At 34.9% G+C, this 14,982-nt stretch overlaps 1 protein-coding gene across 1 annotated transcript in view; it reads right to left on the reverse strand.

Moving 5' to 3' along the window:
- Positions 1–14,225, reverse strand: part of stat4 (signal transducer and activator of transcription 4) — a 28,099-nt gene extending 13,874 nt beyond the window's left edge. Inside the window, exons 1-8 of the mRNA XM_030125605.1 lie at positions 14,106–14,225; positions 13,882–14,010; positions 12,783–12,918; positions 7,026–7,124; positions 896–988; positions 737–815; positions 323–408; positions 59–210 (exon numbers count right to left, since the gene is read on the reverse strand). Of these exons, the coding sequence (XP_029981465.1) occupies positions 59–210; positions 323–408; positions 737–815; positions 896–988; positions 7,026–7,124; positions 12,783–12,918; positions 13,882–14,010; positions 14,106–14,149 (818 nt within the window). The 5' untranslated portion in view covers positions 14,150–14,225. The remainder of the gene's footprint in view (positions 1–58; positions 211–322; positions 409–736; positions 816–895; positions 989–7,025; positions 7,125–12,782; positions 12,919–13,881; positions 14,011–14,105) is intronic.
- Between the last annotated feature and the right edge of the window lie 757 nt (positions 14,226–14,982).

The following is a 14,982-nucleotide window of genomic DNA, read 5'->3' on the forward strand; positions in this document are numbered from 1 at the left end:
ATATATATATATATATATATATAACCCATTTTCATGCTTGTTCACGTTGATTTATTACCAACTCTGTAGCTGGTCCAGACCAGTGAGCAGTGGACCTCCAATGGCAGCGATCTGCTGCCGACGCTTCCAGTTCAGTAGTTCAGGGTTCAGCTGAGATGTCATCAGGTCATCAATCTCCTTGATCACAACATCCATCTTGGACAGAATCTCCTATTGAAGGATAAACAGCCAGAATGAAATCTAAGATGACATGCAAATCTTTTTTCTGTGAACCTGAGTTTTTGGTCTGTGGTGAGCTTGACACCGTACAGAGACATTTTACCTTCCTTTTAAAGTCAAGCCTGTTGAGCATTTCCTGCAGTCGTGTTACTTCCTGTTTCATCTGTTCAGAGTTCCTCTCAGCTTGATCTAACACACACAAATATAAGGTTTAGAGCTGTGGTGTGCAGTGTGCAATAGTGAGAAATTACACTGTGCTAAATACAGTGGAACTTCACAGTACGAATGCACCGCAGTATAAGAAATTCACTTTACAAGCTGCAGCTCTTGAGAATTTTTGTCTCAAAATACAAGTGTAAATCGGCAGTATGAGCAGGTGTCCCTCCAACAAGTGCAGCCTCCACAAGCTCACTTCATGTTCAGGAAAATGAGTACAGTCGTGGAATCAATTAATTTCGTACTGCCAGGTTCCACTGTAAGCATATCTGTTTTTCTGCTGTCCTGTCATCGGGCATACCTCGAGACTGTAGGGTCTTGTAGCGAAAATCAAAGTCATCTTGCATGTCCTCGATGTATTTCACAGCTTGGTCCATCAACTATATCCAGACAGTTGGTTTTATTTTTTTGTATATACAGGATGATGTAAGTGTGTAATTGTTTAAATGACACAGTTTACCTGTACACTCCCCCTGATGATCCCAACTCTGTTGTCCATGTTCTTCTGTCTTTCAAAGGCCACAGAGTTCTGCAGTGACTTCTCCAGTGGACCCTGTTGGGAAAGGTTTTCTTATAGTCACCACCTTTGGCTTTGGTCAAAATCTGAGTTTTGACCGTTCTTCTAATGCATGGTTGTCAAAAACAGAGGTCACGTTAACCAAAAATATTCTGTCATTGACAGGTGTTTTTTAAAGATGACAGAAAATTCTGAAGGCCGTCCGTCATTTTGACAGATTAAAATACTGAGGGTAATCTACTAAAGAAAGTTTTCACACAACACTGTGAACAGAACCTGCTCGCAGGATCACTGGTCTGTCTGTCTCTTAACAAGGCATCAAATTGTTCATAACAGCATCCTACCTGTATGTATATAACCCTACAGCGCCACCATTCATGAGTATGCCAATACAACACTGCAGAGTTCTGTACCAGGCTGGGGAGGAGTGGTTGATCCACAGCTGGTTTGTTTTTTTATTTTGAAGTGAACTTCACCTCCATTTACATCCGGCCAAAGACGTCATTGTGCAGCACATTTTAGGGATTTATTGATGGCGTGCTTTAGAATTTATGATATTCTTTAAATTGTGTAAATAATTGGAGAAATGGGCTTTAAAATCAATAATGTTTGGACACTGGTGTGTAAATTTAGTGCAGTGGATGTGAAATTTGGCAAAAATAACTAAAAGGTTGATAACATATCTTTTTTTGGATTTATTTTATCAGTTTGTGAAAGGCCAAGTAAAATATATTGAAAGTTCAATTTACATGAAGGGTCAATTTTGGTGTTCATAAAATTATTTAAATCAATCCAAAATATATGTGAGTAGGTGCAATCCCAAAATAAATCACATATTCTTTCCTCTGCATTGCTGCAAAAAGAACAAAGACTATCAATATTTTTCTTATATTTTACCAGATAGGTCTTTACCGGATAACTGTGGATCAATTTAAAAGTAACTTCTCGTGCCTTACTGGTAATAATAAACTTCTTTGACAGAATCCAAGTGTTTTTCCAGTCTGTCATTGTAAATATTATTCCAATAAAATACAGCTGCAGGTTTGGAAAAAATATCTCTTTGAATAATTTGTCTAATACATTTATTAGTGGCTTTATCACTCAGTAAAGGACAGATGTTACCAATATACAGGGGTTGGACAAAATAATGGAAACACCTTCACCTCAAGATGATAATGCCCCAATCCATACAGCTAGAATTGTTAAAGAATGGCATGAGGAACATTCTAATGAAGTTGAGCATCTCGTATGACCGGCACAGTCCCCAGACCTCAACATTATTGAGCATTTATGGTCAGTTTTAGAGATTCAAGTAAGACGTCGATTTCCACCGCCATCGTCTCTAAAAGAGTTGGAGGGTATTCTAACTGAAGAATGGCTTAAAATTCCTTTGGAAACAATTCACAAGTTGTATGAATCAATACCTCGGAGAATTGAGGCTGTAATTGCCGCAAAAGGCGGACCTACACCATATTAAATTATATTTTGTTGATTTTTTAAGGTGTTTCCCTTATTTTGTCCAACCCCTGTATATGTTAACAGGATTTAGCTCTGGGATAATACAACTCTTACCTTTAGGAGCAGACACCAATAACCTTCTAACCCCATCTGGTATTGCATCATATGCTACGGCATATTCTTTTGGAGTGACAGGGAAATCATAAACAGATAGAAACTCTTCATAGGAGAAGAACTGACCACTGTCATTAAGCAACTGACTAACAAGTAAAATGTTTTTATCAACCCATTTCTGAATATATAAAGACTTGTTCTTAACCCTTTCATGCATTAATTATGAGAACCTTAGTTAAGATTTTTTTCTTGAGTGTTTTTATTCCTCCATAGGCATGGAAAAAAAAACAATGTGATCAAGTTGTTTTTTTTTTCATGGAGTTACAAAAATGTCCATGCATTTAATTTTTGAAGTACAGAAATGTGTTTAAAACCCAATATCAGAAATTCATATTAAAACAATGAAATAAAATCTGATGTTTTCTCACATTTTAACATATTCTAAGGCTAATTATTACTCTTTTCATGGAGATAATATACAAAAAAAAAAAAAAAAAAAACTTTTTTTCTAACAAATAATTGATTTACACTGAAACATGTTACTCCAGATCAGGTTTATCAAGAACAGCAAAGTTACAGTAATGGTATGAATTACAGTGTGTGGGATGATGCATACGTGTCCACTGTGTTGGCTGATATGGAATTAAAATAACAAAACCCATGAATATACAAGAGAACAGCTGTAGAATAACTGTCCACTGTAGTGACCACTATGCATGAAAGGGTTAAACTTAACATCTTGATTGTTCCAAATGAAATATTTACGGGGGAAAAAGTTGTGTGAGTATAGCATTAACCAACATGATAAAAGTTGACTATGAAAGTTGGACAGTTTTATTGGTAATTTAGAAATATTGTAATTGCATCTTTGCAGAAAATGCATTCCTCCAAGTGAGTTAAAATATGAGCAGTGATAAAGTTCGAGATTGAATTGGGATTTTTTAAGAAAAGTTTGATCCATTTGATTTTAAAAGAAGAGTTTAGGGAGGTGAAGGCTACAGAATTTAAGCCACCAGAACACAACTTATTTATCATGACATTTCTTTTAATATAATGTATTCTCTTTTTCCAAATGAAGTTAAATAATATTTTATCAATTTTTGTGCATATTTCTTTTGAAACATCAAGTGCCATGGCTGCATAAGTCTGGAAAGGCCTTCAATTTTGGCTACCAAAGATATTTAACTTTATGCTTAACAGGGACGCCTGAAATAGTAGTATCTGTGCAGTTTTTAACAGGGAGAAGTTCATATTTTGGAATGTTCAGTTTGAGTCCGGAGGCTATTGAGAAAGTATTAATGACTTTGAGTGCTTCACCAACTTGAGATTTATCCTTTAAAAAAAGTGTTGCGTCATCTGCTAGTTGAGTAATAGACAATGTTCTGCCAACAACAGAGAGACCTAATACATCACTTTTCAAAATTAATAGAAAGTAGCTGCATAGGAAGAAGGAAAAGATATGCTGAAATCGAACATCCTTGATGGATCCCACAGTTAATACTAAATCTTTTAGTAGTGCCATATGGGAAATTGATTGAACTGCTTGTTCTGCATATAATGTTTTAATGGATTTTTTAAACATATTTCCAAAACAAAAATATCAAGTGCTTTAAACATGAATTCGTGTTCAATGGAATCAAAAGCTTTATAAAAATTAAAAAAAAAAAAAAAAAAGAATGAAACTGTTATCTGTAATTAATTCTGAATGATCCAAAATATCAGTTACCAGTCTTATGTTATTTGTTATGTCTGCCAGTCATAAAACCAGACAATGTTTCATCAGTGATATCATTAAGTGTATATTTAAATTTTTTAGCCAAACACATCGCAATTATCTTGTAATCATTATTCAGGAGTGAAGTAGGTCTCCAATTATCTAACAATCGAATGTCTTTTTGTGGTTTAGGAATCAAAGTGATTAGTCCCTGAGTCAAAGAAGGAGGGAGCTTTTCATTAGCGATGCTTTCTATATATACCTTATGTAAAAAGCGTGATAAGTCCTTGGAAAATAATTTGTATATTTCTGAAGTCAAACCATCATTCCCTGGACTCTTATTGAGTTCCATTTTTTAATAGCATCTTCAATATCCAGTATTGTGATGGGGGCATCACACATAGCTTTATTAGTATTGCTAATGGTTTTAATATTACCTACGAAATTACAGAAATTTTCCATCTCCTTTGTAGACAATTTAGACTTACATCATTTTTCATAAAATAATTTACAAGTCTTGGAAATCACTTTAGGGTCTTGTGTGATGACCCCATCTGAACCGAGTTTAGTCATGCTGCCATATGTATTGTGATGTTTCTATAACTTGAAGAAATAGCTAGAGTTTTGTTCCCCCTCTTCAAGCCACCTCCTTCTAGAATGCACAAAAGCTCCTTTTGCCTTGTAAATATATATATTATCTAATTTTAATTGTAGAATTTGAAGTCTGTTCCTGTTATCTTCTGATAAATTATCAGGTGACTGTGACAAAGCAATAATTTCAGAGATTATTTCTGACTCTTCTTTTTTTCCTATTTTTAACTATTTCAGCTTATCTTTTCATTATAAGAGACCTCAATTCAAATTTCATGAACTCCCAATTTTTACCAAATGCATTTTCAACACAAGCCTTATTCCAATACTCATCTATTTTTATTTTAATCTCCTTTACCAAAGATTCATTCAATAGATGAGAATTAATTAATTTCCAATATGAATTGACTCCTTAAGACTGATGACTAGCAGACATACACATCTCCTAAAAAATAGTTTTATGGTCCGTCAAGGGTGTTGGTAACATTTTTGTTGTAGAAATATTTTCAGATAAAGGATCAGATATCAACCAATAATCAATATGTGACTGTAATGACCCTGATCTATTTTTCTATGAAAATTCTTTAACTGTAGGATTCTTGTATCTCCAGATATCAATCAGGTCTCTTTCATTTATAAAATCTAACATATAACTGCTACTTTCTGGACTTTTACTTGGCCATCTATCTAATATATCATTAAGTGAATGATTCCAGTCTCCTCCAAATATGATCTTTAGATCTACAAATTTACTTATTTTTGGATTTACCGAATGTATTAGGTCAATATTCTCCTGTTTGTTATTATAACCATAAATGTTTCCCAATAAAAATGTCTGATCATTAAAAGACATAACCAACAAAATAAAATGACCATTCGGATCTGTCTGTGGAGAAATAATTTTCCCATTAAACTTATGCTTCAAAATCAGAGTTCCTGCTGAGTGGTTTGTGCCATGAGACATCCATAGATCTTCTCCCCATTGGCATTTCCAGAAGCTGGTGTCCTTAGGTTCAGAATGGGATTCTTGTACAAGACAAAATTCAGTATTCAAGCTTTTAGCATATGACATTAGTGCTTTCCTTTTGGTATTGTCCCTTAATCCTCGAGCATTAAAAGAAACAAAGGATAAAGATGAAATTTGGGATTGAAAATCAAAAAATCAAAAAACTATGTCAAGTATGTAATCTTACTTAATTTATATAATTTCTATTTTATACCTCGAGCATTTTTTTTTAAATTTTTTTTACTTACACGGGTTTCTATATATTTGAAATATAAAATATATTGTGAATTGTGAATTTTTCTATCCTATTTTGATGTATACTATTATGTATATATATTGTTCCATTGTTCATTGTTCAAATAAAATAAAAAATAAAAAAAAATAAAAAATATTGATGGCATGCGTTTTAGCCAAAAATTAAGCCCTTAAAACTGAGTTACACAGTGTGTTTAATCATGGGTCAGGTTGAGTTGTGGGTCTAATGTACGTGGGTACGGGGTTTGAACACCGTTACTTCTTTCAAATGACCCCCCATTAGTTCACCTGTAGTAGACCCCTGTCTCATTGTTTAGCTGACTTTAGCTAAAATTATATGCTACTTTGCTAGTGCAAAGGTCAAGACAGCAGAGTCTCCTTAGTTATTTTAAAAAGCCCAGTAAATGTGACAGCATTGATAAACGCAGTGAAAAAAGAGGGATCTTATCTTTGTATAGACATTCTCACCACGGCAGTGGTAAGTGAACTGCAATGTGTTCTTATTTGTTTGGAATCCATTTCTAAGCTAACTAACTAGTGTTGTACATTTTATTCACAGTAGAGGAACAGATGAGATGTACTGAAGAACTCGGCAGTGACAATAGTTTTCACAGAAGTGCACGAGCATGCACAATTCTTAAATACTGAACCTTTAGTTACTAAGAGTCCAGTATGAGTATCACTTGCTCATTTGGCAGCTGCCTCTTGGCATCAGTGCAACACAACACAAACCTTATTTTACCATGTGTACTGTTAATACAGCACTGGAACACAGCAGGACACAGTGTTTCCTGGGAGGTGAATGGGGTTGTGGGAATGTGGGCGTGTACAATAGACAGTACAATAAATTGTTCCTGGTAGCAGCTCTGATTTCCCAGTACGTTATAGTAAAGAGGCACAGGGACTTTCCAGCCGAGGGTGCCCATGTGACAAACCTGTTCCTGCGTGCAGGTGCTGGAAAGGATACGGCGCTCTTCCCTGAGACAGGTGGAGATCACTCTGGCCATGAGGGCAGGGTTACTTGTGTATTTCACCTGTGAGGTCACATGTACATGCACAGAAACACCACAAACACTACAAGTTATAAAAACACCTGAGCATTAAATACACAGACAATATTTAGACTTATTGATGTTATGATTAAAAATCTCTGTACAATGGAAAACATGGTTGCGTCTAATGTTTTAATTTCATTTTCATAACGCCCTTTATCTTTTCAGTCATGTAAAACTAAAGCTGAATAACAAGAAGTACTTGTGACCGATCTTTACTGGAAGTGTTTGAAGAATTACAGCAAAGGAATGAGGTTTAGCTTGACTCTGGTGAAAAGACAACTATAGAGTAAAACCGTAAACAAATGATGCATAGTTATAGGTGTGCTCAGATCCGTGACAGCTATCCAAAGACACTATAACCTTTAACCATATCTTTGAGGGTGTGTTGGTCATTTATAAATGGAACAGATTACATAAATAATAGTAATTGAGCATATCACAAATAACTGTTTACACTAAATGAGTGGACTATAAAAAAAAACAAGTATTGAAACTGCAGAATGTCAGCCCAACTAGAATACAACATAAGTGAATTATCTTGTATCTGATAAAAACCAATCTGCCAGTGGAGAGAGCACATTTTGCTTTGGCTAAATGAAAAAATGGATCATTTAAAGCACGATGTGCTTGTTAGCAGGCAACAAAAACACTGTTATTTAAAATATTGTTCCTCTGTTGAGAGATTATGCAAACCACTGTTTAACTTTTAAAAAAAATTGATTTTTAGAGTAGATTTCCCAGTATAAAGTTTTTTGTTTGTTTTTGTTTTTTTTTTTTTTTTTTTTTGGGGGGGGGGGGGGCGCTAAAATTTGTTTTTTGCCATGTAGCTGCTCAGTTCCTCTTTTTATGTACTTTTTCTACTTGTACTTGTAAGTTCATAAGTACATAAAGTTGATTTACTTACAAGTGAATGTTCTTATTATGAAGAAATGATCGTTTCTAGTTTAATTTTCATTTCAGTCTAGCGTCATTTTGTGCTTTTCAGGGATTTTCAAGCAAGCTTCTAAATCCTTTGGTTTTGAATGGTCTTGTATTATGCATCATTAATTCCTTCTGCTTGGGAAAAAATTGTTTGTTGGGATATGTTACCCACAGAGTAAGAAACACAGTAAAGTTTTCATCAGCTAACAGGTACTAAAAGATTTTAAACAAAAGTGCACAAAGGCAATGAAACAAGAAATATGAGGAGAAAGAAAACTATGTGTGAGATACTGACAGTTTGCCAATATGCACAGCAAAACGTTTATCACTGCTAAGTCAAGTATCCAACTTTCACTTCTAGTCTGGTTCTGTTAGATAAGCTGAAGAATTTTGGCAATAGGTAGATGATGTTAATAAAACTATACAGACATGTTATATTTGCTATGCATTAGTAGCTTGTTAAGACATAGGTGACATTAGCTGGATTAGTATTTAGACTGCTGTATTATAGACATAAATAAAGCGTAACACAAATTCTCCTTCCTCATGTGGCGTTCCCATCCTGGGGAATCTAAAAAAAACATTGTACATAGAACACATCATTAACATAAACTTTTCTCTTACTCTGGATGTATGACATAGAGAGGTAATCAATCAGTTTTCACACAGAGTTAAATTTAGTTTAATTTAGTATTGAGCCTGTCAATATACAGTAGTAGACTAATTTTGCCTTTGCATTAGATATGGGTTGTTAAAAAAACAACAACTTTTGTTTGTTAAGCTATTTGTATTTCACTAGTCCTTAGTGTTAAGACTATGCCTCATTCCTGTATTTATTTCATTTTAGTTGGTGATGCATTATTTGTTGTTTTTTTTAATAATTACTTTTTATGTTTATTTAAATTTGGGTTTTGTGGTAACAATTTTACTATTAAAATTGAATCATTATAGCAATTTTAGTTTTAGTCATCTGGAAGAGAGAAGACCTTGGGAGGGGCGGAATATTTTTTGTGCAAAAACAAACCTGCGTGGTCTAGATAGAAATCATTGTACAGTCTGTTATCATGGACGTGGGCAAGTTGTTAGATTAGAAATGGAGTTAACTAATGTCAAGAAAAAAACTGCTCCCAGACCAAATCAGCTTCATACCACTTACACAAATATTACACCTTGAATCTTTCATTATAGGCTAATAAATGTATATAATACAATGATTTGTATGCCAAAGGCTGTGTTTATCAGCTTGTCAACATAGCTTGTTTGATGTATATTTGTCCTTCAGGTTTCTATGACTAATTTCCTGTTTTAATTGGTTCAGTTGAATCCATTCTAAACTGTGACTTTAGTTGCGAATATGGGGCAGCCACAAACTTTCCCTTAGCTGCACTCCTGCCTCTACATTGGCTTTAAAAACCTGCAACATACACAAACAGCCTATTCAAAAGCAATGAAAAAAAGTTTTAAAAAATTCTTCTGTGGGAAGAGGAAATTTTGTCTCGCCTCCGGTTGTGACTAAGATATTTCAGCATCGTCGCTAGAATGACGACTGAGGATGCAATACACCTACACGCTGCCCTTTGTGAAAAACCATGGTCTTTAGCTCTGGTATCAGCTGTCACTGCTTCATTTAATCACAACTTCCTGTAAACCTAACCAGGACATTATGAAATAATATGAATATTCATTGTTTTATGTCTGACTCTCATCTCTCAAATCAAAGACATCTCATGGCATTCTCTTCCATGTTGATGTTTACACATGGCAGTTTTAGACGTGAATACTTAACTATCATTGACCATGATCAAATGATAAAATGTAAAACTTTTTCTATGCATTTGAGAGTTTCCCAGACAACAGGTTTTTTTCATGTCCTCTCCCCTCTGCTCCATAGATCAATAATAAAAATTTCACTCAAATGTACATAACAACAACAAGCCACAAACACCCGTAACTACCACACTGGAGTCACTACTTCCTCTTTGAGCTGTTGAGTTTGACACATACAGACACACAGGAAACCGTGGTGTGAGCCTCACAGTTTGGTTCTGCAAAATGTTTAGTCTTTTCCAGAGCCAACACAACCTGACGTCAACCAAACATCCTGTAGCAAACTTAATATGCTGGTAAAATCACCTCCAGACTGTAACCTGTTGTAATAAGGCAAATGGTTTTGATCCATTTATACATATTTATAAAATATAGCAACAGCAACATGAAAGTAAAAAACAGCGGCATGTTTGAGTCATCCACTAAATTGAAACTGCAGTCATATAACAATTTAGTTTCCTCTCACCTCCAGTCGACATGCACCACAGATAACACTAGAACTTCTCCCTATTGTGGATGATTTAAATACAACTAAAAATGTCATTTTTACTAAGAGCAGATGCATTAAGTGCTGGAACTTTTGGAGCTAATTTCCCTCCAAACAAACAAAACTTGTTCTACTAATACCCTGTTATTCACTAGCAAATAAATGAAAGAATTTTGTTTTGCAAATTCAGAATGTACTTATTATATCAATACACAACATAATTCTAATAATTTTCTGACTAAAGATGAAAGATTACAATTTTGGCTGTTTAACCACTGATGAAAACACAAGGCCTGAGTGCTTATACAGAATCTGAGGTCACAAGGTCACAGTGCTAACCACTGCAACAATGTGCCATCAATTGTACAGATTATATCACTAAATAAATAAAGAAATTCTGCCCCATGAATATTCATAACCCCACCCCCTGGAAGGGGAGGCAAAGGGTATTGTTTTTGGTTTGGTTTGTTTGTTTGTTAACACTCTAGAAGCAAAATTGGTTGAATTCATACCAAATTGGGTTTATATATTGCCAGTGACCCAGAATAGATCTCATTCCATTTTGGAAATAGTAAGTCAAAGTTCAAATGTTTTATGAACTTTTCAAATCTTTTTTTTTCCCCATTTACTTATAATGGGCAAAATTTCAAATGTCTGTAGCAGCAAAACTATTGCTTGAATTCATACCAAATTTGGTGTATAGATAGCCAGTGATGAAGAATAAACGTCATTACATTTGGGGAAAAATAGGTTTAAGTTTAAATTCTTTATGAATTTTTAAAATACCCCCCCCCCATTTACTTATAATGGGCGAAATTTCAAATGTCCGTAGCAGCAAAACTGTAGCTTGAATTTATACCAAATTGAGTTTATAGACTGCCAGTGACCCAGAATAGAAGTCACTACAATTTGGGAAAAGTGGGTCAAAATTACATTTTTAATGAATTTTGAACTTTTTTTCCCCTCACATTTACTTATAATGGGTGACATTTCAAATGTTTACAAAAACATCAATTTTGTTTCAGTTTACTTCAAACTTGGCACATACAGTAAATAGAGGCAATTGATATGCTGACATCAGCACACGCATAGACATGATGACATCAGCTGGATCGATGCCATAAATAAACTACAATATGTGCGATGGGCGGGGTTTGTTGTGTTTGACACCACTTGTTTTAAATGTTCTGAGTACCAGAGTTATTCAGGTGTTTTACAGAATGTGTTGCATTGTGATTTGTTTGAAGCATTAATGTTTGTAGGTTAGCAAGTAGACTTATGTCAGTTTACAGTGATGCACTAGTGTCTGACAGCTCTAAAGTTTTTGTTTTAGTCCACTTTAACTAGTAGAGTTTGTATGATGTTTATGCCAGAGGAAACATTGTGTAGTAAGACTGTTTTACACAGATCCTTTGCCAAAGCCACAGCACAAAACACAACTTTAGAGTGCAGAACAATTTTTGGTTTATTAAACTCCAGTTAGACCAATTACTTTATCACGATCTGGGTAAATGAATATAAAACCCTGCAATTGTTACAGATCTATGGCACATAGTTAAAAAAATGAGCACTATTGTTTCCTTCATCAGTAAGACGATTTGTGTCGCGTTTGTTAATGCAAAAAGGAGTTTTGGATAAGTCAGATAACAACAAAACTATGGGAAAAAATGTTACAATTCAGTTGTAATTCACCGGCATTTTATTTGAGGTATAATTTGACTTTTAGCACAATTTTTCCAATTCGTATTGATGACTTTCTTGCAAATGTCCTAACTTAACTAACTCAGGTGACGTTATTGGTCAGTGTTAAACATGCTGGTGTTTTGCCACATTATTCCAAAATCATCTTTCACCAATAATACACCTCTATTAAATTCATTTTGCTGTACTACGAGACTCAAATGATCTAACCAATTACATTTTTGTCATATGTAAAATGTATTTGTTACATTTTTGCAAGAAAATAACTATATTTCAGACAAAATAATTAGGACCTAAAGTATGAAATCTAGTTTAATGTTTACTCTCATACAGACATGGATTTGTGTAAAATAAAGGGGCTTCTACACAGACAGAGAGCAAACCAAAAAATGATCATCTCTCAAGTCATACCTGCCTGATAGAGGTTTAATGCTACTTCCATAGTCACTCTCTTTGTTTAGAGTCTGCTTCCAATGCTCTGTTTTTTTAATATTGTGCATATTAAAGTGAAAGTTGTTCATGAGAGTCATCAAGTTTGGAGTGAGGAGGTCACATCACTGAAAACATGCTTTGGAGGATTTTAAATTAGGACATAAAAAAGTGAAAAGGAGAATATCTTAAAATATAGAAGCAAATGATTAAATAGCTCTATCATGAGTGTGAGTGTGTGTGTGTGTTGGTGTGTTGGGGGGGGCAGTTACCTGTAGCTGCTGCTGGATGATTTTCATGTTGTGTCTCTGGAGGAAGTTCTGCTCCTGTAAACGCACCCTCTCCAGCTCTGACAGTAAGTTACTGAACATCACAGTCGCCATCGACTCGTCATTCGCTGCTGTTTCCCTGAAAACAGGGGAAATAATCCAGGTAGAAAAGCAGCCAAAAGGTCATTTGTCAGTGCAACTAATTTGATGATCAGTAATTTTTCATATGGAAATGTACTACAGCCACAAGTTTGTGTAATAATGTTAGTCATGCTACAAGATATTTTTATATCATAACATAATGTCTTTATGTTAACACAACATTTTTATGTTATGACAAGATGTATTATGTTATACCAATATTTTTCATGTTATAACAAGATATTTTTATGATCTAACAAGATATCATTTCAGGTTACAATAAATGTTTTTATGTTACAACATTTTTCATGTTGTAACAATACTTCTCATGTTATAACAAGACATTATTTTCCATTTATAATTTATTTTCGAAGTTATAAAGAAATAATTTTCATGGTATAATGAGATACTCATCAGCAAGAAACTTTTCCTGGTATAGTAGTGTGGTAGTGTGACAACTAATTGTTGTAACAAAAAGATTCATTTTATAGCATAATCTACAAAATGTAAAGGTGTCAGGTCAAACTGCTGGGACGCAGCTTACCGATGACCCTCGAAAAAGATGAACCTCTGAGAACCTCTTATAATCTCATTGTTACAATGACACATGGGTTCACATTTATGGCAAAGCTATAGCTATAGTTAGGTTTTTTGTTTTGTTGTACCCTTGCAGAAACACCAACACCTTCATTTGCATATGAGACATATTTCAGTACTCCAGCCCCACACAGCAATTTAAAATCTGCCAAAATGAAAAAAGAACATGGCTTTTCAAACGGACTTGTTACATTTTTTTTTTCAGTACTTTCTATTACCCCCCCCCCCCCAAAATAATTAATTAATTAATTAATTAATTAATTAATTAATTAATTAATTAATTAATTAACAAAATAAAAGATGTTTATAGTGTTATAGTGAATCAAGTGCTGTTTTCATCCTCCTACCAAACAGAGGGACTTACCAGTCCTGAGCCTCAATCCAACTGGCCAGAGCCTGACGGATGTCCATGGGAAAGTTATCATCATACAGGTAGTCCACATGCTCCAGGAGTCTGATCTCCAGATGCTGAATCTGCTTCCACTGGCTCATGCTGCCGGGTAAACAAGACTCATGTGAATAAATAAACCGTTGTTTATTTATTATGTCATGAAATGGTTTGAATGTTGGATCAGTGATGACTCCTACCTGCCGTGTTTCTGTGCTGTCCTACCGTCTGTCTCAGACACCATGTGCACTTGTTTCCCTCTTCGACTTTCGTTTTTTAACGTGACCGCCTGTCACTTCAGGAAATGGGCCCATTTACCCTTAGGTACTCGAACACTCCGCCCCTCCATTCGCCGCACTCTCGTGCGTTCACACACACACACCACACACACACACACACACACACGCATCTGACTGTAATACTGTGAAGGGAATTTCCTTTGACTTCCATTAATTTATTAATTTCGTGGAGATTTAATCGAACTTTACTCTTAACCACAACATAAATTAAAACTAAATGCAAAACCAAGCAAGCGTTTCCCCTCAGATTGGATGAACTGCATTGAATGCACGTCCCCATAAGATGAGAAAAACATCGGTACACGTTACACATGCAGGCATGCATGTACAGGCGCGCAAACACGCCTTTTACCGGTAACAGACCTGGAAGAAAATACGTCACAGCAAAAGGAGCGGTAGTAAACCTCAAGAAGTTTCATTTTCTTCTTTGTTTCTAAAAAATGCAGAATCCTCTCCCATAATTAAAACGAAAACAAACAAACAAAAAACACAGTTACACGGAAAAACAGATGATAGTTACACGGAAAAACAGATGATTTAGTCATACCCTGGGGAACGTATTGTCATCCATCTGCTCACAAAAGAAAAGAAAGAAAGAAAAAAAAAAAAAAAAAGCTAAATAAAATAATCTACCTCTATTTCAAACCAGGGCCGGACTGAGACTCATTTTCAGCCCTGGAGTTCCATACCTCAGACCGGCCCACTTTAGATCACGACCAATTATTATTAAAATCATGGAATTATAACCTTACATGTTAGGTCTACACACTATTCTCCA

Source organism: Sphaeramia orbicularis, chromosome 21 (genome assembly GCF_902148855.1).
Source record: "Sphaeramia orbicularis chromosome 21, fSphaOr1.1, whole genome shotgun sequence".
Taxonomy (NCBI): Eukaryota; Metazoa; Chordata; class Actinopteri; order Kurtiformes; family Apogonidae; genus Sphaeramia; species Sphaeramia orbicularis.